General features: G+C 51.3%; 1 protein-coding gene across 1 annotated transcript; it reads right to left on the bottom strand.

The window, feature by feature from the left end:
- Positions 1-1,196: 1,196 nt before the first annotated feature.
- On the bottom strand, positions 1,197-17,333 carry RND2 (Rho family GTPase 2). Its single transcript, XM_079328032.1, has 5 exons — positions 17,173-17,333; positions 17,002-17,089; positions 7,169-7,278; positions 4,125-4,259; positions 1,197-3,393 (listed from the first exon to the last, which is right to left on the bottom strand). The coding sequence occupies exons 1-5, from the start codon at positions 17,272-17,274 to the stop codon at positions 3,145-3,147; spliced, it is 684 nt and encodes a 227-aa protein (XP_079184158.1). The 5' UTR covers positions 17,275-17,333; the 3' UTR covers positions 1,197-3,144.
- Between the last annotated feature and the right edge of the window lie 6,676 nt (positions 17,334-24,009).

Below are 24,009 nucleotides of genomic sequence, written 5' to 3'. Positions count from 1 at the left end.
TTACCTGCCATTAACTTCAGCAGGTTCTTTGGAGCTGTTTCCATGCTGACAAGGGGAAAATCCCAAAACTTCCATTGACTCCTTTTCTATCTACTCCTCTATATATGTATACAAAAGACTCCCAAACTTCTCCCAGCAGGCTGTGGCTTGGTTTGGAGGAGAAGGGACCCAACAATGGGTTCATTTGGTCTGTTCTGTGATTGTGGCTCTCCTTTTCTGCTTCAGATTTTTTTTTCTTTTTTTTTGCCTTTTCTATTCTTCTTTTGATTTTGCTTCCTGATTTGTCTTGTTTATTCCTCTGTAGAGAAGGAGAGTGAGGGAGAAGAACTCCTTTGAAAAGTCTGGTTAAATGAGCTACTGTGGGAGTCTTTATTAGACAAGAAAGCTGGTGGAGAAGGAAGTGCCAGAATATTAAGATGCTTGGTGCATCGTGGCTGCAGAGTCCTCTGAGGAGGGGAGAGAAGGGGATGGGGACATTCATTTGCCCAGAATTCAATCCCTCTCTGAAGCCACAAGCCCAAGCCTTCAAAGAAGGCTTCAAACAGTTGATGTCTGGGATGTACACGAGTGTGACAGATGTATGCTTTGGGTGCAGCTCAGCTGGGGCAGCATTTGCATTTTGGCTTGGATTAGCTTCTCATGGGCTGCACGTTTCTGTGTCTAAATCTACTCTGGTCAGGTCTGCATCTGAGTCTGGTCCTGCTCACTCTGGCAGAATGCACATTTTTTGGTTGATACAAATTTTTTTGTCTTTTTTTTTGGCTGTTCTAGAAGCAGCTGGGAACAAATTACTTTCACTCCAATATCATTGTTTTCATACCACAGGCCTCCAGCCAGAGCACTAGAGGGGGGTGTGAGGTGGGTGGAAATGACACTGCCCTCCAGTACAGGAAATAAGTTAACAAGACCAGAACAAGAAGTTTTCAAGGAAGATCCCATCATCATTTTTGTGTAACCCCAAACAGCAGCTGATTTTCTGGCACTGCAGCTTCACCTGGGTGTGTGTGAGAGACATCACATGGCTGAGGAAAGCAGAGGGAAGGCCATGGAGAATGCAGCTGCCTCTTCACAGAGAAAATTCAGAATTCCATGCCTTACATCCCTTACTGGGGAGAATCTAAGCTAAGGATTTGCTTATAAGGGTGAGCTAACAAGTTAAGGTAGAGCCACAGCAAGTTTAAACTGATCAGTGACCCAGAAACTGCCACATGAAATTCAAAAGCCTAAAAGATGCTAGAGCACAGTAAAAGAAAATGCACTTGCTGTGTGTATGTGGAAAGAAGGAAGTCATAGTGGCTGTGACATCAGAATGGTGAGAACAACTGCAAACAGGTTATGAGGAGTGGGCAATGACACTTGTGTGCCAGACCCAAGCAGGGATCTGCTTTTGTTCAATGTTTGCAAAGGCTCTGGGGAACCTGGAGAGTGCAAGAAAAGCATCAAGATGCTGGGGGCTGCTCTCAACACACTGCCTTGATCAGTTCTTCCTTCTCCCAGACTGCAGATGGTGTTTATGCTCTTGCAACCTGCACACAGCACAGGTGTCCAGTCACTGATGGAGCTTTTCTTGTCCTGGTAAATCAGCAGCTCCAATTTCCCAAAATGCCTTCACCAGACAGCTGAAATCTAAGACCTGGGTATGAGAGCAGATACCAAATATTGAGTCAAAAGCTATTGCTGTAGTGAGGACAGGCAGCTCCTGTCAGCTCAGGCACAGACAACCTGCAAATGCTCCACATTTGAGGAGTTGAGACAGAGGGAGAGGTTATTCACAGCAGGTGTTTCAGCTCCAGAATGAATACATGCAGTAAATCCTCTGGGTTTTTCACTGAAGGGTATGGATAAGCATATTTCAAGAGCTAGAGAGAGACATTTGGATACAAAGATAAGTTGGGCAGTAAGAGATTTTGAGAGGTTGGGTGGTTTGACTTAAAAATGAACACAGTCGAGCACCATAAAATTTCCAATGATGTTTATTTTTCCTGTAGCCCACAGACACAGTTGGATCTGGCAACAGAGCAGATTCTATTTTCCCATGAAGTGTCCATGTGACATCAAACCCAGGCTAATACTGTCATCAAAGGCATTCAGAGAGGGCAGCAGCAGAAGCAATGGGAGATGCTGGGAGGAGGCCAGACAGCAAGGCACAAGGGCAGGGAGCACCTCCTCTCCCCACTGCCACAGCAGAGACAGGGTGCAGATATGCATAAAGTCATTTTTCTCATCTATACCAGACAAACACAGCACCATGCAACACAACCTGCAGCTGGAAGTGGGTGGGGAGCAGGATATGGATTGTTATTGCAGTTATTGTTGGGAGCTGTGTGTGCAGGACAGCAGGGAGAGCCCAGGGAGTGCCCAGGTGTGAGCAGCTCACACAAAGCTCCCCAGGGGCATTTGCTTGCTGAAGGGAACCACGATTGATTCTCAGGATGCATCTACTGGGACACACCTCTCCCTTGGAGCCAGATCCACTCAGCTGCATTTCAAACACAGTTCAAGTATCTAAAATACTGTGTAAAGAGACATCTGTCTGTTTTCTTTGCAGGAGGTGGACTGCTGTGGTTAAGGCTCCTTCCCAAGGTGCCCTCCTTTCCAGCTCTGGCCCAGACCTGCACCTTCCATGGCACTTGCTGTCCAACCTGCCCAAGGGCAGCATCACCTCAAACATCATTTCCCTTCTCAAGGAAGGCTGGAAGAATACCTTCTCCTGATCACACTCTGCTGCTCACAATCCCCCTCCTCCCTCCAGCTCAGGTCCCACAGAGCCCCCACCCCACACTGTGTGTGCTGTACAGCTGCACACAGGCAGGGCCTGGGCTGTGGGTACAGCAGGGTGGCACACACAGCATCACTCCCTTTTACTTTGTTTCACCCAGTCACAAACCTTCCAGCACTCGATACTCCTCTGCCAAGTGGTTCCTTCATCCCAAGCAATCTGCACAGCAGCAGCCAGCCCAGAATTCTCCACAGTGCAGGGCGACTCGTGCAGCCCTGCTTGCAGCTGGGACCTTTGCTCAGCCCTAGAGACTGAGAAAAAGGCTTTGGAAAGGCAGGCTAGCTCCTGCAGCCAGCACCATGCCCTCGTCTCAGCCAGTCACTGTACAAATGGACAACACACACACATTATTTACAGCCCCCTTTTCACATGATGGAGCAGCTCTTGGCTCGGTCTTTCCTGATCTCTGTGTCACTCAGCAAGTCTGTCCTGCCAGGCGTCTGTGACACCCGCTTCAGTCCCCGCTTGGAGTTGCTGCGCTTCAGGTTCTTGTGCACCCTGTTGACAGAGGCCAGCGTGGTCACATGGAACACATCCCTCACACTGTTCTCTGACACCTTGGAGGAGCACTCTGCATAGGCCACTGCCCCAATCTGCCGTGCCAGAGCACTGCCCTGCAGCCAGAGAGAGAGAGAGGAGCAACAGGGAACAAGGTTAGGACGCCTGGCTCTCCAAGGAGCAGCCTGTCACACAGCCCTGCCAGGGTATGGTGGCACCATGGGGACACAGCAGCTCCCCAGCACCTGAGAACGCAGTGCAAGGCTCTGACAGAGCTCCAGAGGTGAGGGCAGCTCCTGAGCAGACAGTGCTGCTGACCACTGGGCCCTGGTTAGTGGCACTTTGTCCCTCACAGAGTGCTGAGATGCCTGGGGGGTCACCTGCTCTGCACAACACAGAGCCAGGCACAGCAGCAGCTCAGAGTGCAGCTGCACCAGAGTCTGGGTCTGTCACCAGCCTGGAGACATTGCTGGGTCCTCTGGAGGCCACTGGCAGCAGCCTCTCAGCCCCCCCAGCTGTGGCTTCTTCCCCCCTGCAGTTTTGCCCCAGAATCCAAGCAGGAGAGTCACTGGGAGCAGAAAGAGCTGCACTGAACTAGGAGATGCAGCAGGACAACACTCCCCTTTAGCCAGTCCAACTTATCAGATCAGGCACTTCCATCTGCTTTGAGGAATGACTTTTTGGCTACTAACTGCTCAGCAGAGCATCAGGAGTAAGTCAGGGTCTGCCAGAGCTGGGGACAAGAACGCTGTAAACATGAGCAGCTCTGAGCCCCTGAGCCACGACCAAACCAGCTGCAGATAAACCCCAGAGCACACCTGTGCTCCCTGGGCACTCCCAAACACACCTGCTCATGAGTGACAGGGATCAGGCGCTGCTTGGAGAGCTCCCTCAGCGTGTTGAGGTCTGTCCTCATGTCCAGCTTGCAGCCCACCAGCACAATCTTGGCGTTGGGGCAGAACTCCTGCGTCTCCCCTTGCCACTGCAGAGAAAAGGAGAGGCTCTGCTGTGGGTGGCTTTTTCAAACAGGGTGTCACAACTCTTCAAACACTGATTAGCATATCAGGGCTCTTTAATGACTGTCACAATCAAGGATGGGAATGGCCAGAGTGACTCTTGGGCAATTCTGCCCTGCAAACCTGCCCCATCCAAGCAGTGGTGAAAGGCCACACAGTCCTGGCTGTGGAAAAACAACAATCACAAAATCTGGTGCTCAGATCTGGGATCCAAGGGTCAACACAGCCAGTGGAGAGCTCTTCCCACACTCACACACTGTTTATTACTGGGAACCACCTGTAAAAGACATTATGATGTTTAGAGCATAGCTACAGCCAGGGAAATTCAGAATTGTAGCAATGGAAAGAGAAGGCCAGGCAAACATCCATGTCCTTCATATAAATGGCTCCTTTCAGAACTCCCAAAGTGAATGCCTGATGTCAGCTGTGTCTGCAGCAGTAAATAAACCCATCACCTGTGACCTCCCCTGGGGGGAGCTCCATCACAGCTCCATCAGCATGTCAATGCCCCAGTTACTTATCTAGTGGTGCTGAAGTAAAAAGAAGATAATAAATAGAGATTACCCCCAGCTGAAGTGTCATTAGGAATTAGCAATTTCCTGCTACTATAACTGGTGGTTAAGCATATACCCTGGGCAATCAAAAGCAGAAAGAAAACCAGGCCACTAAGCCCAGTGTCCACAACCTTCTGGGGAAGGGAGTACCAAAAACCACCCAAATGTCATTCAACCAGTATCACACCAAAGCAACTGCAAAATAAGAAAAATCATATTTTCTATCAAGAGTATCTTCAGATATCTGCTTTGCAAGGACATTGATCCCCCAGGACTCAGGCACCCAGGCCCTGGTGCAGATCATGGTGCTGCAGTCAGAGCACCAAAGGCTACACAACCTCTCAATGAACAGCTCCAGTTCTTTTGGAGCTGGAATTCAAGCACTCTAATTTACACGAGGGATTTCAGCTACAAGGTCTGTTCTCACCTGGCAGAGGTCACAGCTTCTGCAGTGACACAGTCTGTGGAGAGAGCTGTGACCCTCTTCCTGCATGACTCACACCCCTGGGAGCCCAAACCCTGTTGTGCTATCAAACCTTGTCAGAACCAAGGCACCACTCCACACAAACTTGTTCTGTATGAAAGGAGAGCTGCTGGCTTGCACTCCCTCAGATGGCTCTGCCCTTTCAACTCTACATGCTGCACAGCAGCCCAGGCATCAGAAGGAAGGCATTAATAAAGATTTCCTCTGCTGAAATTTTGCCTGAGGCTTGAACAGGAAATGTTATTTTCCTTATTTGTCTGATATCACAAGCTAAAACCCATTTCAACTTCATGGTGTCTTACGAATTTTCCTCACCACCATAAAGCTGTGAGCCTGCACCAAAGGAAACAAGGCATCTTCTCAGAGGCACTTAAGAAATCCCCTGGGATTTAGGGTTTATTTTAAGTTACCATATCAAAAAAACATTGCCTAACAACACTCTAAACATCTGTGAGGCTCCACAGGGAAAGCCACGCACTGAGCAGGGTGGACTCACAAGAAGAGTGTGCAGAGACAAATAACTCCCAGCCCCACCTAATTATTGAGGGGTTTGTACTTCATTAAGGTAAGAGTGATTCACTTGCATTAATATTCTGCTGACTCCCAAGCTGAGCAGTGAATTCTTTGAGTCCACATGAAACACCCTCCCTCCACCCAGCCTGCTTGGTACCCGGGACCTGCTCTGGAAGCCAACACTGAGCCATTGACCAATTTATCTGAAGGGTCTTTGTCCCCTCACCAGGACACTCCTGAGACAAAGACCCACTTCTCAGCCCTCCCAGCAGCTGAGTAAGAGGCACTTGCTTCAGCACAACATTTGGCAAAATGTGGAGAGGCCAAGAGGGCAGCCAGTACAATGTGACATGTTCAGGCTGTGGCCATTCCAGCCTGGGGCTCTCTGGGGAGAGCAGCCATGGCAGCCACTGCTCTGTGGTGCTTTTCATGCTTTGGTGTCTCAGGGAGTGTCACAAATGAGATGCCAGCCAAGGTTTCCCCCAGGACAGGATGCAGCTGCCAGATGCTTTCTGCACAGCTCCCCAAATTGCATGGAAGGCAGCAGGGCACAGCCAGGAGCAAGGGGTGCAATCACCACTGAGCCTCACTCCTCTGAGCAGAATTTGGAGTTTCTGGAGCTCATCCCAGAGGAAAGCCTTGTGTGGGAGCCTCTCCCACAAGTGACCCACTGGAGAGCAGCCAGGGCTGCTGCACAGCAGATCCCCAGCCCTGTGAGGCTCTCTGGGACCTGCCAGCTGGAATATCAGCTTTGCTAAAAAGCACTAAAGTGCAGGTAGAAAACTCTCAGCTGCTCCCACAGAGCTGTGTCCAGGCCAGTGGCATTGTGCCATCTCATCTTATTAATCCACAGGCTTGAAATTCAGCACCATAGCTCATTATTTTTGTTGATGAGCTATAGAGAACTGATTGCTGTCTTTTTCACCATGCAGATGCTGAGCTGAGGGAAGAGCCAAAAAATACTGAGCATTCTGCTGGCTTGGAAACAGGCACCAGGGGCTGCAGGCAATCCAGACATCCATAACACCTTCTAAAGCCTTACAGAAAATAGAATAAATACCCTGCATTCTATGTGTGAACACAGACCCCACGAGCTTTACCATTCACTGGGCTCCTCCCAAACAGAAATATCTTGAATTCTGCACAGACCTGATGCTGCTCTGAGCACACAAAGTGCACAGGCCCAGAGCTTTGAGCCTTGGGGCAGGGACCCTGTGGGGGCCACAGGGAGCCCATGGTGGCCCACAGGGAGCCCATGGTGGCCCACAGGGAGCCCATGGTGGCCCAGAGGTGCTGCAGAGCTCCCCCCTGGGTGCCCACTGACCTTTTTGAGCACACTGTCCAGGGTCTCGGGCCGGCTGATGTCGAAGCAGATGAGCACAGCGTCCGAGTCGGGGTAGGCCAAGGGCCGCACGTTGTCGTAGTAGGCCGAGCCTGAGGGGACAGAGGGGGGTGAGCAGGGCCCAGCCAGGCAATAAAAGCTTTTCCTACAAGGTGTCTGCTGTAATTGATGTTTGTGTTCACTATTTGTTGCTAATGTTTGATGTTTTTGTAAGTTAATGGTCCTGGCTGTTTGTCCCTTCTCACAGCCCACACCCGCTCTTGTATCAATGCTCACCTTCAATGCTCCCTACAAAATTAGTCATGTAATACTCAGAGGTAAAAAACCCTAAAAACAATGAGCCAGTATAACATCTAAGAGTAAAAAATGGTACTCCCAAGTTGAGAAAACAGTGAAGAAGATGGAATCACCAACCACAGCTTTTTCATCTTATCACCATGACTTAACAGCACTCGACACCCCTAGACCAAGAACCAGCAAATTTCTCCCTGGGGACTGTCACAAGGACATCAGCCTCAGCTCTGTCATCTTTCCAAGCTGAATTCCTCCTCATTTTCATGGGACAGCAGTGGGGTGTGCAACCCTCGGGTTCCCCACCCAAAGCTGATCTCTGATAAATGCCTTGAACAAGGAGCTGCTCTCCTGGCCCATCATTTCATGCAGGACATGCCCCAGCACAGCCCTCCCCAGACAGGGATCTGCAGTTCCACTAAGAATGGAGACACTGCTATGGGATGCAGGCTGCTCTGTTGGACACAAAGGATGTTTAACCCAAGCTTTTGACCAGTCACACACCATAAGGTTCAGCAGAGATTGATTGGCAGAGGATTTTAGTTCCTTTGTTCAGGCATGGAAATCAGAGGTTTTGTCCTTGTTTTCTTGTATTTTACCCTTTGACAGAGTGAAGAGGCAAGTTTTGCATCCCTCTCCCTCCCTAGTGAGCATCTGGCAAGTGGAGCTGTGCTGCTGGGGATGCTGCTCAGGCAGAGCCCAGCCCAGCACTCACTCCTGGATTCCATCACTTGTCATGCCAGTGCTGCACCACTAACAGTGGAAAGGTGTGGCTGAGAGAAGACAGGGAGTGCTGCTACTGGATTTTTATCCTCCCTCACTATCTGTATAGAGGAGAGCTTGCTCACATTGTGAGAATTTGTGACAGGTAAAAATGAATTGCCTTCTTTCTAGATTTGTGCTGGAAAAAGGCAGATTCTTTTTGATATATAAAGAAGTGACAGCGTTTGGTGAACAAGCTATAAATGGAAGGGGATGATTCTGTATTCCACAGGAATTCTGTGAGCAGGCAAAGAGCCCAGCCTGAATCCTGCACAGCTTCTACTAAACACACATGCACACACACACACCTTCAATGTGCAAATTTCAGGCAGTAAACTAACTGTGCCATAGCATTTTTATTTGCACTGCACTCTGTTGGTGAGTGCAGACACCTCAGCAAACAGTCATGGAGCAATCAGCTCACTGCTGCTTAAAAACACTGTTTTGGTTTTATACTGCAAAAACAAATGACTTAAACTTCCTGGAGGGATGAGCAGCAGAGGTTTATTTATGGAAAGAGGAAACAGAGACACCAGAGTCCTTGTTGAATCTGCCTCCCCCAAACACAGGGTTGCCCACCCGAGGCTGAGGAAGGCAGACATGCTTCCTGCTGCAGCTCCTTGGGATGCCTGGACCCAGCACTTTCCCAGCCCAGGAGAAGGGTGCAGCAGGTGTCAGGTGGCTCCTTGATGAAGTTCAGCACCTGATGAATTATGGATGATGGTGGCTTATGTTTCTGGAAGGATGGAAATCTGCCTGGGCTGAGCACAAGAGGAGAATGGGCTGATTCTCTGCAGGAGCAAAATTTGCTACAGGTGTCTCCAGCTCTTACAGCCAGCCCACAGGAGCAAAGGCACCTCCTGGTCCTGTGGGGAGGGATGGGTCTCTGTCCCTGCAAAGTCACTGGGAAGGGAAGCAGTTGGGATCAGCACAGAAGAAACAGATCCTGATCTCTGCAGAGCCCAGCCTCTTCCTAGAGGGAAAGTCATGTTCCCCAATGGAAAGGAGCCAGTCCCTGTGGCATCCTGGAGAGCTCTGGGGACAGGGATGCCAGACAGGCAGGCACAGTGAGCCAGGGTAACCCAGTGTCCCAGGCACACACTGCTGCAGTTCACAGCTGGCAGAGTCACACCACGGCCATGGCACTGCCAGGTGACCCAGCCCTGCTTTCACAGCAGTGCTCAGCTCCCCTCTGAATGGGCTTTTCAGTCTCGTGTTTGGCATGGGCTGTCAGGATGGGATGGGATGGGAGAGCCACAATCCACATGGCTGAATTAGCCTGGTCCTTTATCTGAGCCCTGCCCTGTCCCCCATGCACACAGGGGTGTCTGCCTCCAGACAGGGGCCCTGCTGCTGGAGGGAAACATTCCCACACACATCCTCTCCCTGCAGCTCCTCAGTTTTACATAAACACTTCAGATAAATCTACCCCCTCCCAGCCAAGGAATGCTCCTTTTGTAGGGGTAGTTCTGGCTCATTCAGCACAGACATTGCCACAGCAGAACTGTATCATAGCAACCTGCTGCTCCTCCAGCCAGCCAGCCCTTCAGCAGAGCAGACAGCACTGCTGCAGCCCCTCTATCCCACAAAACCCCCCCTGGCTCACCCCAGTGCCAGCCATCACACTCTCATCACCTGGGACCACAGGAGGAAAGACTCCTGTGCTGGCAGGAGGGACTGAGGGAAAGGAAGCATGAGGTAAAGAACTTTATCTTTTTAACGAGATCAAAATTTGCTTCACGTTCATTAACTTTCTGCTTCATCTCCAAAGAACAGCAGTCACTCCTGGCAGCTCAGCAGCAGCTTCTGCCCATCTCAGGAGGCTGCCAGAAACCCACAGTCAATGCTGCCCTGTGGGGCAGGAGAGCTGCATTGCTCCCAGCCAGGGTAATCCTCCAGTTTGCTCTGGAAACATCTCTACTGAATCTGGAAATTCTCTCTGGGTGATTAGTCTTGTAGATGTTGCATCTACTAGTTTTTCATTGCATATGACAATTAACAAAAAAACAAACAACAACATACCCCTGAAAACCCCACCTAAACAACCCAAAAAAGCCAGTGCCTTCAGCTCTAACTCCTCCATTTTGTCAATTATGAGCACTTGACACCTTACAGACACTCCAGAGACCCAGTCTGGCTATTCCAAACACACACAGGAGCCCAAGGCTGGTGTGTCTGCAGATTCAGCCTTCCTTTACTGCATGAGTCATTCTCCCACTTGGCATCCAGGCCTGCAAGAAACAGGACCTAAGTGCATCTGTTCATGATTAAAGAGAAAATTGGAGCAAGCCTACAACCAGCTTAAAAATAAAATTCACACAGTTGTCTGAAATTCAGGGGTGGATACAAGCATGAGTAGCTCCTGTTTCCCCTTGGCTGGTAGAACATGGAATGCCTGGCACAGCAGCTCAGAGATGCCACTCTTGGGCAGGGGACAGAAAAATTGCTGCTTCATCTGTACCAACATTGTCCTAATCTTCATTTGTTCCTTATTAGCTGTTCTAGAGATAATGAGCCTCCTCACACAGGCACCCTCCATCCAACAATAGGGCATTAGAAACCAGGAAAGCCATGTGCTTGCAGAGCCATAATCTGCTCTGCAAGGGGTGTCTGCAGCCCAGCTCTGGCTTGAAACAGAGATGAGCACTGCCAAGACCTCAATTTCTCAGCAGCACACTTGTCTTGGGGGGTTCACTTTAACTCTCCCCAAAAAGCCAGCCATGCTGAGGCACATGCTGCTTTCTGCAGGGACTGCCAAGAACAGCCCTTGTGGAATGAAACTAATTCATCCCAGCTTTCTGGAGGGCCACACTGACAAACAAGAGTTTTGGGTCACCTACCTCCCCACACAGAGATGCCTTTAGAGATGACAGAGGATGTCCACTCTGCTAGACAGATCCCACCCATGGTCTAGCCAAGCTCTGGGTGAGAGGACAAAGCTGCTAAACCAGGACAAGCCCCAGGACTTCTACAACCTTCTGTCCTGACTGAACTTTGACATTTGTCTCGCTTGTGCAACATTACTGCAAACCCCTGAAGTATAAGAAAGGAGGAAACTGCTCTGTGACATAGAATAAAATAAACACTCTTCTGGGAAGTGCAAGAGGGAAAAAAAAAAAACTGCTCATCAGATTGGACAATTAACCTCTGTTCCTAATTCTTCCAATGCACGTACAAAATTAGTGAATTACTAAAGAGCCCAGCTGGCATACCTTCAGGATGAAGGGAATAGTATTTGCATAGGCTGAGGTGGCATTTCTGGGCCCCTCTCCAGATCTTATTACTGGAAGCCTGCCCCTCAGGAGGAGGCTGTTCTGCTGGATTTACCAGTGGAGGAATCCCCAGCTCAGGCAGTCAGAGTGCTTCTGTCTCATCCCTGCTCACATATCCAGCCACCAGTGGTCCAGAGAAGCTTGCTCAGATGCAAACCTCCCTCCAGCAACAGTGAGGAGTCCCTGAAAGCTCCTTGTACAAGTCCCTGCTGGCTTCTGGGGGAGCATCAGTGCCTTTTCACAATCATGCCTGCAGCAGCTGACCAGGGAGACAAATGGGGGTCACAAGACCCTTCCTGGCACTCCTGCCATGTCACAAGGACAGCTGGCACTGCCACAGCCTGCCTGTCACCCTTTCTACAGGCTACAACAAGGACCAAGAGTGGCAAGAGCTCACACTCTGCCCTTAGGGAGCACAGTGAGGGCTGAGTGAACACAATTACCCTGGTGCAGTGCTGCACATTTCAGGTTTACTGTTCACAAGTATTACATCCCTCCCCAGCCATTTGGCTGCCAGATAAGGTTTCTTCCCACGGGGAAGGCTGGGCCTGTACATTTGCAAAGTTTAATGGTGTGGAGATTTTATCTTTAGAATCTGGGGCAAATGGAGCAGGGAGAGCAGGGCCTAGAAGAGAGCAGATCACCTCTGGGCTGTGGGAAAGGGGCCTGCACCTGAGCTGAGAACAAACCCACTGAACAGAACATCCTACCTTGTCCACGAGGTCACAGCAGCCAGCAGGGCCAGCTAGCTGTCACTAAATGTTCCTCAGCACACCAATAACTCCCAGGACATCCCATGGCCCCACAGAGGCCAAGCCCCAGGTCTGTAGGGAACAAAGGATGGATGATGATGCCACAGAACCAACCTCCATCCCTGAGCCACACAGCACTGCAGCATACCCCACACACTGTGCACAGCCCAGAGAGATGATCCTCCTGGGCACTGCCCTGCCCTGTCATGTCCTGTCATGTCTTCTCTAGGTCCATCCTCCACCCACTTCAGTATCAGCATTTCTGCTGCAACTCTTTAAAGTTCTGTCTGACTGGTTACTGACCTGTGTGAGAATGTGACCCAGCTGCACGTATTTTTAGGATTAGCTACGTATTTGTGCTGAGGCACAACACAAGCATGCTGGTTTTAGGCTCTTAGTCTGAACAGGAAGAATGGGAGGAGCTCTTTTGGTATGGAAAGGGCAGCTCTACATTTTTTCCTCTGTCTCAGAGTGCAAGTAGAATTGAACTCTGAGAGAGAACTTGTTCTTACACTTTGGAAGAGGCAGCCATGGCAATCCTGGAGCTGCACTCTGGGAATCCAGGCACAGACAGCCACAGCATCCATGGAGATGCCATTGCTAAACTCAGTCCCTTTCAGCTCTCTAATCTCATCAACATTCCTCAGTAGTTCCCTTAAAAAAGGATCTGTTATCACAGCCTGTGGGTTCCCACACAGGCCATTCCAAGGCAGACTGTTTGCTGAGTACAGGCAAAGAGGAAGGCGGAGGGGGATTTGCAATTCACAGTGTTATTCTTGTCTTGAAAGCACATCTGCTGAAGAGACAGTGGCTGTGGAGGGCTGGCAGGCACACAGCTCCTCTGCTGTGAGCTGAGCAGGGCACTGCTGAACCTGTGAGCACTGACCTTTGCAACACTGCAGGCTGCAGCAGACACTGCAACTCTCCACCATCCTGATGGTCCACAAGGGAAAGTGCCCTCCAGCAGCTTTCCAAGGCAACAATGACCTTGTGCAAGGCACAAGGTCAGTCTCCCACTGAGCACTGGCAAAGATGTCCCTACCAGAACCAGCTCTACTCTGCAGCTGAATCTGCATCAGCAAAAGATGCACAAAGCAGCTCAATGGCCTTGGGTCACTCACTGCCCTGCCTGGCTGCACTTTGAGGCCACAGGGAAAGGAGGCAGAGCCTCCCAGCATAGGGGGGTGAACCAAAAGCAAAGAACTCAGTCCAGACTGCAATATTGAAAACAGAACAAAAAGTACCTAGATACAGGGTAAAGCCTGAGAGCTGCCAGCATCAGTGCTGCCACATCCAGGCCTTGCTGAGGCAAGGGCAGCAGCATGGCTTGAGCTCCTGTCTCCCCTGGCTTGCAGCCAGTGCCAGGGAAGCTCTGCAGAACAGGCAGGGCATTGTGCCAGTCCAGCGTGGGCAGCGGGTTCCCTGGCAATGCCAGGTCATGGTGGGAAGCACTCCAAGAACAGTCCTTGGGCAGCAGGTCAGCCCTGGTCCCGAGCAGGCTCTGGAGACTCTCACTGCCAGAAACCTGCTTAGCATCTCAGCGGCTCCACTGCCAAACCTCCCCGAGCTGGGCAGACCCAGGGACACTCCCTGATCCCGGGCAAAGCAGGATTGCATTGCTGAGGAGAACGTCCCTGCCCCTGCACGCCCGGGGGGAACAAAGCTCTTCCCTCCCCGACCCGACGCGCTGGAACGAAACTCGCCCACTCCCTGCGGAGCATCCACCCTCCTCCACCGGCCGCGGGGAACAAAGCTCTCCCTCCCGGGGCACCGCGGCTCCGGGAGGCACCCAGCCCTTGGGAACAGCACTCCCAAGCCAGCAGACATCCGACTGAACTGGAGTTTCCCCCACCGCAAGATCCCAGCCCTGTGCAGAGGAGTTGTTTCTGTGCTGAGCCAAAAGAATTTGCCAGAAGAGGAACAAGAAGAGCAGCAAAGCACCGTGTGCTGGGTAAGGCTCAGGAGCAGAGGTGCCGGGTCATGGGCACTGCCTGGAGCTGCAACCCTTCCCTCACAAGGATGTCAAACTCCTCTTTGATGGAGGCTTCAGCAAACAGTGTGTAGCACGGGCTTCACACAAGGGACAGGAGTAATGGGACACTCCTGACATGCTGTGAAATGATACCTGAAGCAATTTTACTCCCATGGTCTGTCCCAAGCTGGGACACAAATGGAAACAGAACATGAAATGCAAACAGCACCTGCAGATGTTGGACAAGGGGATTTTCTCTAAGGCACATTTGAGACAGGGCAGTCCCAGCATTTGCCCTGTCAGAGCACCACAGGTTTCACCCCTATAAAGTATTCTCAGTGTTGGAAACTCTCCAGCCCCAGAAAACCTTCTCAATGGACAAAGAGTTAAAAGACATTTAAAGAAAATCAGAGGTGCCAATACAATGTGGGAGCCATTCAGTTCTCCATGGCTTCTGTCCACTCTGTCAATATTCCTCTAATGAGAGCTCCTGCCTGCCAGCTGCCAATGTCACAGCCTGGGTTTGCCATTTAGCAGGAGGGGTCAATTCAGCTCAAAAAGCTGCATTTCCCAGCACAGTGCTTTTAGCCAGGATGACAGGACACAGGGAGCAGACACCACCCTGGGATATACAGGGCTCACCAACCATCCCAGTGATCCCATTGAGCAGCCAGGTGGACTGCAGCAACACTCATCATCAGAAGGGAGTTTTCCAGGCCAGACTGCACTTTCCCCATCACCCACTGCTGAGTGGTGCTCAGCTCACTCTGTGCAGCTCCCAGAGTCTCCAGCTGCTTCCTCAACTAAGTGTGGGGTGAGGGAAATCAATAAAAAAGTAAAACACAATATCCACCTCCTCTCTCCAGGTCTCTGCTGATTTCTCGAGGAATTTCAGTTCCTATCACTTATCTAAGAAATGGAGAGCATTTAAAATAGAAAGTATTCCCCTCCTCCACCCTTCCTCAACACCTCCTTTTGCACTCTTGCTGGGATGGAATCTATCATGAACAATAAACCCCTATATGAAAAACAGCATAAAATAAAAAAGATTAGGTAGCCCAGAGAGAAGGGGAAGTGCCCACTGATGCCTGTCATTCTGCATGAGGGGGACAATGAGCTACTCCTGATCCCTTCAGCTCAGCTGGTTCAACTCACTGTTGTGCAAAACTTATTTTGCAGCTCCCATTTGTAATGGCCTTTGAAGGCCAGTGGAAACCTGACAACAGTTTGCAGTCTACAGCTAAAAATTTCAGTTTGATTACTAGAAAAAAACTGCTCTATAGTGCTTTGCAGGATTGTTTATTAAGAACTAACTCCTGTATATTTCAAATCAAAGGGGATTTACCTGGAAAACTACCTGATGAACTCTATCTACTGCAATGCTGTTAAAAAGGTCTGATATTTTTGACAGGAGAAAAGAGAAGGAATTAAATCCCATTTCCTTTTGGCTGTAGAGACAAATATTGGAAAAACACCTTTTATGGCAAGGGGGAAAATGAATGCATGACAGCATCAGATGCAGGTGTCAGATGCACACTTTAAGGACTTTTTATCATGTCCTTTTCTTTAAACATTTGTAAGACCAAAGCAAATAATTCTGGAGGATTCCTAAAAAGCAAACAATACTTCCAATGTGCTTCCACAGCCTCCAAAAATGAATTTTTTTAATATCAAATACACTCAGGAACAAAGCCATTCAGTGCCTAGCAAAGATAACCCACCACAGCCCCTTCCAAGGCTGCAGAAGCCCAAGGTTTGGAGCTCCTCCAGCTGTAGGGATGAACACTCATGGAAACCCCAGTGACACCTGAGGTCAACCACCCTTGAGTCCTGGTGTCCTCATGGTTCACATCAGCACACAGCTTGCGAGCAAAGCTAAATCTAATTCCCTTTTGGTCTCAGGGAATAAAAGTTAGCAAAGCAGGGTCTCCTGGGTCAGGGACCTCCAGAAGAAGACTCGAACATATTTTACATGTTTGAACTAGTCCAAGACTTGGTAAAGCCACTACTCTAAGTAGAGCTATGCTGATCCTTTAGCTGACATTTAATGAATGTAAAATTACAGCAAGGAATCTGAATGAACAACAGGAAAAGGAATTCCTAGGTTATGTTTTAATTACTACTGCTCTTAGGCACTGAGAGGACTTCATTTGTCATCAGGATTCCAGAAATTATGAGAATATGGGTAAAGAGCATCAGCAAGCATATTATGTATATTCATCAGCAGAGCACAACATTCACCTGCACTGCCCGTACAAAAGGATCCAAAGGTAAATTAGAAAGTGCAGCTGAACTTTGTGGGATGACAATATTTCTATTAGTTCTGCATCACACACTCCAATTGCAACTCACGCCTTCACTGAGGCACGAGCAGGCACAAAGTTTGGGACGGCTCTTGGTGGGCTGGGACAGCCGTGCCCAGCACTTCGCACAGAACCACAACCGATGACACAAAGATGCCAAACCAAACCAAGCCAAGAAGACGCCAGAGAACCCCGGAGGCTGTGCGGCAGCGGGCAGTAACAGGTCAGGGCATCCCTCCCGAGGTGAGGGCTCCCTCCTCCAGCAGCACTGGAGCCGCTTCTCCCCCGCAGCACCGAGCGCCCCGCAGAGCAGCGCGGCCGCGGGACACGGAGCGCCCGCCCGGCGGCACCGGCGCTGCCCGGGAGGCTCGCAGGGCTCGGAGCCGCTGCCCCGGCCCCAGCCCAGCCCCGCAGCTCCGGGAACCGGGAGCCCATCGGCCGGAGCGCCCCCCGCGCAGCCCACCTGAGGTGTCCCACATGTTGAGCTCCGTGCGCTGCTTGTCGATCTCGAAGCTGGCCGTGTAGTTCTCGAAGACGGTGGGCACGTAGCTCTGGGGGACGGAGGGGAGAGCAGAGGTGAGGTGAGGTGATGCGAGGCGCGGAGCCCTCCCTCCCTCCCGCATCCCTCCCGCACCTCGGGGTAGCAGTCCTTGGCGAAGACGTGCAGCAGCGCCGTCTTGCCGCACTGCGTGTCCCCCACCACCACGATCTTGCAGCGCGCCAGGTGTCCCTCCATGGTGCGGGGCCGCCGCGCCCGCGCCGCCGCTTTACCGGGCCGGCCCCGGGCTGGCCGCGCCCCCGGCCCCGGCGGCACCAACCAGGGCCCGGGAGCCGCCCCCCGCCGGCCCCGCCGCCCCCGGGCCGGCCCCTCGGCGCTGCTGCCGCTTGTCGCCGGCCCCGGGACGCGGCGGGAGCGGAGGGCGGAGGATCCGCGGTGCTCGGTGCGCTGTGATCCCCAGCCCCCTTCCCTGCCCGCGATCTGCCCTTTTCCCCCCGCTCCGGCGCTGCCCGGGGAACGGGAGGTGTTCCCTGACGAATTCGGCAGCCACGGGGACAGAACCCCGTATCGCCGATATCCGCGGCCAGGTGACATCAGCGGCGATAGGGGACCAGTGTCTGCAGCAGCTGTGTGACCCCAGACCCGCCCCAGCGCTCTGTGCAGAGAGGGCAGCGATTCCTGCTCTCCGTTCCTCCTTAAGCGCAGGCAGCACATCTATAAATTACGGGCTGGGATTTTAATTAGCAGCCTTCTCTGCTGCTAATACTTTGCTGGCCACACTGCAGAAAGATTCACCTGAATGGATTGTGAACTGACAGGCTGCCTGTCACAAAATGCGGTAAAAATAGACACAAGGAAGACAAAGAAGGCCTGGAGAAGTGGAAATGAAAATGTTTTGGCAGCGAAACAAGATTATTAATGGACTGAGGGGGCAGATTGTTTTTGCTGAAATCACAGTCGTTTTTTGTGTATAAATATTGGTGCTGTGCATGGTGTTGGGACGAGTAAGGAGCAAAGACAGGATGCAAAGCATGGGGGGGTTCCTATGAGGTACCCGAGGGTTTCAGGTGCTTCTTGGCTTTCTGACACCCTGCTGGGACACACCAGCCTCAGCCAGCACTGGGGAGAGCCAGATGCCTCCACCTGGTCACAAGCCACACAGGAACCACGTCCCAGGATGCAGCCCTAGGACAGGAGCCAAGGGCAAGCACGGCTAAAGGTGTGTGTAGCACATTCAGCTGGTCAAATGGGAATTCAGGTCCCACCTCAGAAAAAAAAAGCTGAAGGAATGAGGAGGTCCAAGGAGACAAGATAGTCCTGGAATCCCTGTAGCTCCTGTCCTCAACTGATCTGATTCCTGCATTTCGTGGGCCAGCACTCAGTTCTTTGTTCTGCAGCTTTGCTGTGGGTTTTGCTGCAGTGTCCCTGGGCCTCCCAGCCTTGTCTTAAGCAGAACGATGAGTGACTGTCTCATGCTTGTTTCCTCCAACCTTCCCTGGGGAAAGGAGCTTGTGCAGCACTGTGACAGGTTTCACAAGGCCTGTAGTGATTTCTTGCCTTCTTATATGTGCAGACGTCACTCCATTTTTATGCAGAAGAATGGAAAGAAAAGTTCACTGTCTTGTGACTGCAGGTAAAGGAGTGCATGGTATTCATCAGTGTCACCTGGAGCAAGATTTTCCCCTGGCCAGTGCCCTTTCTGACAGTGCTTCACCACGTTTCTCAGCAGGAATCAGATTTTTGCTCCCAGCCATGAGATTGTGGAAACCCTGCTTCAGTGGAGGCAGGACGCTCTCTGCAGGGAGTGCTCAGACCTCTGCAAACCCATTTTCCTTCAGGAGAGGGAGAGGCAGCAAGCTGCCCCTCTTGCTCAGAGCTGCTGGGCACCATCATTGCTGAGCCTCACATCCCCTTCAGTGCAGAGCACCCCTTGGCAGGCAGCACTGCAGAATATATTCAACAACCCTTCATCATGGTGTGAATTTTCTGAGTAGGCTACAGAGACATGCTGTGACTGTCACTGCGTGTGGAGAGGCGACAGATGGCTCTCACACATTTGCTCCTGGAAGTGCTTCCCCAGTGGCTGGATCCTCCCTTGCTGATCCACCCTCTCAGGGTCTTAATTGCTATTATGAATTAAGTTTATCGTGTTGTATTTATGCCACGTTCTGTACAAAGAAACTGGAAGTTATCCTGCACTGGGAAAATGTACTGTGAGAAGCCAATTTTCACTGAAGGACCTGGAACCTGTCACATCTTATTCTGGAATGCAGAGCCCCAAAGCTTGGTTCTGTACAGCCAGTCACAGGGTCTGGACTGAACTTCAAACGTGGTGGGCAAGTGAATTACTGGGCGAGCAATGTCCTGTGGTCTGTCACATGGCCATGGTCCCTGCAAGCAGCACAGATACACCTGGTGAAAGGAGCCCTGGTGTCACTCTGGGATCATGGACAGAGCTCCTGCTCATCACACCATGCAGTGACAGTTTCCTGGATTTTTATGATGATTGTTCACTTTTTACCCATCTATCTCTTTGACATTTGTCTCAGTGTGCAATGTCTTATTTCCTGGCCTGGGACTGAAATAAGGGACACATTTAGTGTCTCATCAGATCTAGTCTTAAATATCTTTTCAGACTTGTCAAATATGGGAAGGAGATAGAAACTGTCCAGATCAAGCTGTACAGTGTTGCTAACGATGAGCACTTGGAGTTTAATCATTAAGCCCAGAGCCATGTGTTATTTGATGCTTTTCCCTAGAAGATGAAGAGGTAGAAAAGCAGTAGAGATGCAGCAAAAGAATACAAATCAGCAGCAATTAGGAAGGTTAAAAAAAGAAAGAGGAAAAAAAAAATCCCAGCCAAATCCCCTTTCATGTGTCCAGCCTGTTTACATTCTGGGCTAGAATGGTGCTGATCTGACTCACTGTTGGCATTAATGAAGTTTGCACCTCTGGGTGAGCAATTTAATTTATCTCAGCAAGCCAAAGCTCATTATAACAGTCCATAAATGCTATCAGATGAAAGCAGCATCCTTCAGCAATCTCAGGGATTAAAGCAAGGAGGAATTCAACTGCCAAGGCTTCTGCTGGAAAGACTGCAGTCAGAGCATGTGTGCTAGAGGCTGAGACAGCACAGTGCCTCAATTACTGCTGCAGATTTCTCTCTATTGAGACAGTGATCTGGGCCTCTGAAGCACTCCTCTGGAGGTGATATCTCTCCAGATATCTCTCTCAGGGTTCATCAGGCCCAGCTGGAGAGAAGTGGAGGGTCCAGGGGACTGCATAGGTTGGCCACAGCTGGTCATTCTCCTCCAGGGAACAGGAGGCTCCTTGGAGGGGCACTGCAGCATGAAGGCATAAAAAGAGACTTAGGGTGGGAGGAGGAAAATGGCTGATTCTTCCTCTTGGATGTTGAAACCTCCTTGCCACAGGTGTCCTGTCCTGGGCTGGATCCAGTTACTGGAACTGCAGCTCCCAGAGCTGCACTGGCCTTGCTCCTGCCCCTGCTGTCACCTCACTCTGGGTGGAGTTGTCATCACTCTCCCTGCCAGGGCTGCCTGTGTGGCTGCAGCTCCAGCACACAGCCCTGGCTGTCAGGGTGATGGAGCAAGCCCAGCTGAGCATTCCCTGGCAGAGGAGCTCAGTGGAAACGCCTTCTTCAGCAATAGGAGTGATCTCACTGCTTTCACATTTCAAATCATGTGTTCAGTTTTGCAATTCTTTTTCATGTGGAGAGTGGTGAAGGTGGGGTGGACAAGGGGTAAGCAGAAGCCCCCAGACCTTCAGCTTCTTTTCCATTTAATTTAAAAAATGAATTGCATATCCCAAACACAAACTGGAGGAAAAGCAGTTTTTGAAGTCTTTCTTTCTGGAGGCCCAACAGAGTGAGGCAGCATCCTCTAGGCTGTTTTTGGGAAGGTCCCTGCTGCCTCTGAGGGATTTGGCTTCACTGTGGGGCTGCTCCAGCCAGGCTGGGCTCAGGTGAGGGTCTTGCCTCTGCAGCCCCACCACTGTGCCCTGATGTGTTTCATCTGCAGAACTTTTCTCTGCAGAACTGCTCATGTTCCAGGGGTGAGCCAGGGGAACACTGAGCAGCTGGCACTGCAGTGCCAGAACCTGCCAGGAGCCAGGGCCCTGGGAAAGCAGCAGAGATGGTGGTGGTGCAGAGAAACCCAGATCTTGATCCACACTGCCCAGTCCTGCCTGCTGCACCCCAGAAAGCCTCAGCACAACAGGCAAGGCTGTGTGTTTTCAGACATGCTGACCAAATAATGGGGTTCTCATGGATGCACAGCATGTGGATGTGCTAAGCCTGTAATTTTGGGACTATAATTGTCAGTAAATTATTGATGCTGTGACATAAGTTTGAAGCTAAGGAGTCTGATTCTCATTTCACATGATTTCTCCAAGGACTGCAGTAGAGAAAGTGCCTCCTTCCAGAGGAGGACAGGTGGGATGCTGTTCTGTGCACACCTGGAACCGGCCTCATGCCAGCCAGGACACTTCAGTTGTGCTGCACATCCACAGCTCAGCTGCTGGGAGAGAGGCTGGAGAATTCCCACAGCCCATGCAGTGTGGGATGGATGCTCTGTGCTGGGAGGATTGCTTCAGTCTGCTGCCAGTGCAAGGAGTGAGCCCCCATCCACTGAGCTTCAGTTAGCACTTGACAACTGCCTCAATTTGTCTCTGTGATCAAAACAGCAGCACAGGGAACTGCAGCTGTGAGTGGCAGGTATGTCTGAGGGGTTGTGTCAGATCTCTTCCACCTGCTGCTCTGCCTGTCAAATCTAAATGTAATTTACTGTGATACAGGCACAGTGTCACCCAGGAGGCACAGCTTTCCTGATATGTGTGATGCAGGTGGGACATCTTGTCTGTGTCTTCCTCACTGTGCATGCTAACACACATGGGTGAAGAAAACACCAAACAGAGGCAGGAAGAATGTTTCTCTGGAGTTCCCAACAAATCCAGGTAGATGGATTGAGGTCAACAGTTGCTCCAGAGCCAGGATAGGCAGCTGTAGAGCCCTGGAAGTGTGTGTGGGTCCTGGCACCCCATGGGGGCTGACTGCAGCCCCACAGCTGCTTGCCCTGGCCTGTAGCTGGGGCACAGGGAGCAGGAGCATCACCAGCAGAACAGAAGAGAGGGATGGTGGCACCAGGTCAGAGCCAGAGCTGGAATGGGAGCCCCAGGTGTGAGCTCCTGTGGTGTGGAGCCACCCCATGTCCAGCAGCCAGCCCCTGCCACCAGAGGGGAATCAGGAAGCCCTGCCCTGTGAGGTGAGGATTTTGTGAGCCTGAGTCTCTGGGGTTCTGTCCTGAGAGAGCCCTGGGAGCTGGCACAGGCAGTTGCCTGCTGACAGGAAAGCTGCTGCCAGTTTGTTGTTTTTTGTTTTTTTTAATCTTCTGCCTGGTCATTGTTAAAATGCCCTTGAGAACAGAAGAGAGGGAGTGCTAGAACCCTTTGTAGAAATAAAAGGGCAAGGAACAAAGGGCCAGGCAGGGGAGCTGGCAATGCTCCTACTGTGGCACATCCTCCTCAACCCCTTTCAGGGGATCAGGAGGGATTTCAGGAGGCTGGAAAAAGCAGGACAGCAGCTTGCAGGGAGGTGCAGAGCTGCTGGAAAGCTGAGTGTCTGGCAGAAAGAGAATGAGATCAGTTACCTCAGTGGCCTGTGCCCACCTCTGGCTGAAAATCACAAGTCAGCACCATTCAGAAGGGCCCTTGGCCATGTGCTTCTGGGCAGCAAAAGCACACATTTGGAGAGCTTGCTGGGAAATGGGCTAGAGCAGTGAGCACCAATTCCACTGGGAAAAACAGTTTTCTCTAGCTAATGCTCCCTTGCTGCTCTGCACCTGTCCCCAGTGGGCAGCTGCTGTGATGTGCTGGGGATCCCAGGTCTGCAAGCTCAGAGTGTGCCAGCTGCACATGCCCAGCCCATGCCCACACTCCAGCTCCTCCCTGGCTGCTCCCCAAAACGCCTTCACTCCCCAATTCCAGAGCAGCAGCAAGCCAGGACTGACCTTAACCCTGCTGCTTCAGTACAGTGAGAAAACTGCCCCAGCAGTGATGGCTGGAAAAGGCATCAGCAGGACACAAAGTGAAGTGGGTGAGGACTTACAGGGAAAATGTTACTGGCTGAGATGATAAGAAAAACTGACTCAGAAACATGAAAGGAACCAAGGCAGAAAGAGTGTCCTGCCCAGCCACAGAGACCTGCCACTGTGCAGAAATGTCCCTGTCCTGTCCAATCTGCTCCAGAGCTTCACAAAGCTGGAGCAGTCTCACAGAAAAGGAATCTGACTTCCCAAATCCACTGCCTTCACTGGGGAACATCCCCTGAACTCTGGGGTTGATAGAGGCTCCCTTTGGACCAGCGTGTTTCATCCACTACAAGACAGCTGTGAATATAAATCACTGAAAGAAGGAAGGCTGGGAAAGCTCCCAGGAAGAGCCACAGAGATAGAGGATTGCTTGGACTTCATCTTTCTAATCTGGGGTGTGGGAAATGCCCACACATCAGGAAGGCACATCTGTATTTCTCAGAGCTGACCAATGGCAAACAAAGGGTAAAGCTAGACTGTGCTCCTGTCGTGCAACTGGACTTGAGTCTCCTCCTTGTTCCCACTGCAGCCACCCCAACACCCATAAATCTGCCAGACAGCAGAGCCTGATGTGCAGCCTGCCCCAGCTCTGCCCTCCTGCCTCCTTTCCTGTCTTTGTGCTTCTCTTCCTGAGCAGTCCCAGAGCTGTCAGTCTCAGGGCAGCCCATCCACGGTCATGCAGAGCTGCTGCAGCCCAGCTCAGCAGCTTCTGGGGCTCCTGCAGCCAGCAAAGCCCAGGAAATGCCGGGGTTTGCTGATCCATGGGCCTGTCACCGTGCTGGGAGCATCCTGCCCTGCACAGGCACTGTGCTGGGTTTTGCTTGGCTAGGGACTCACACGCATTTTCCCAGCACACTGATTATCCTCC

The sequence above is a fragment of the Erithacus rubecula genome, assembly GCF_903797595.1.
Source record: "Erithacus rubecula genome assembly, chromosome: 27".
Classification (NCBI taxonomy): domain Eukaryota; kingdom Metazoa; phylum Chordata; class Aves; order Passeriformes; family Muscicapidae; genus Erithacus; species Erithacus rubecula.
The sequence above is the reverse complement of the archived record's forward strand: the minus strand, read 5'-3'. Positions and strand labels throughout refer to the sequence as shown.

What these genes read in the sequence shown, in the direction of transcription:
- RND2 (XM_079328032.1), bottom strand. Translation starts at nt 17,274, where the DNA reads ATGGAGGGACACCTGGCGCGCTGCAAGATCGTGGTGGTGGGGGACACG. An exon ending in CCAAGGACTGCTACCCCGAG is followed by an intron (nt 17,090 to 17,172) that starts GTGCGGGAGGGA and finishes TCCGTCCCCCAG; the next exon opens with AGCTACGTGCCCACCGTCTT. An exon ending in TGGACAGTGTGCTCAAAAAG is followed by an intron (nt 4,260 to 7,168) that starts GTCAGTGGGCAC and finishes TTTTCTCTGCAG; the next exon opens with TGGCAAGGGGAGACGCAGGA.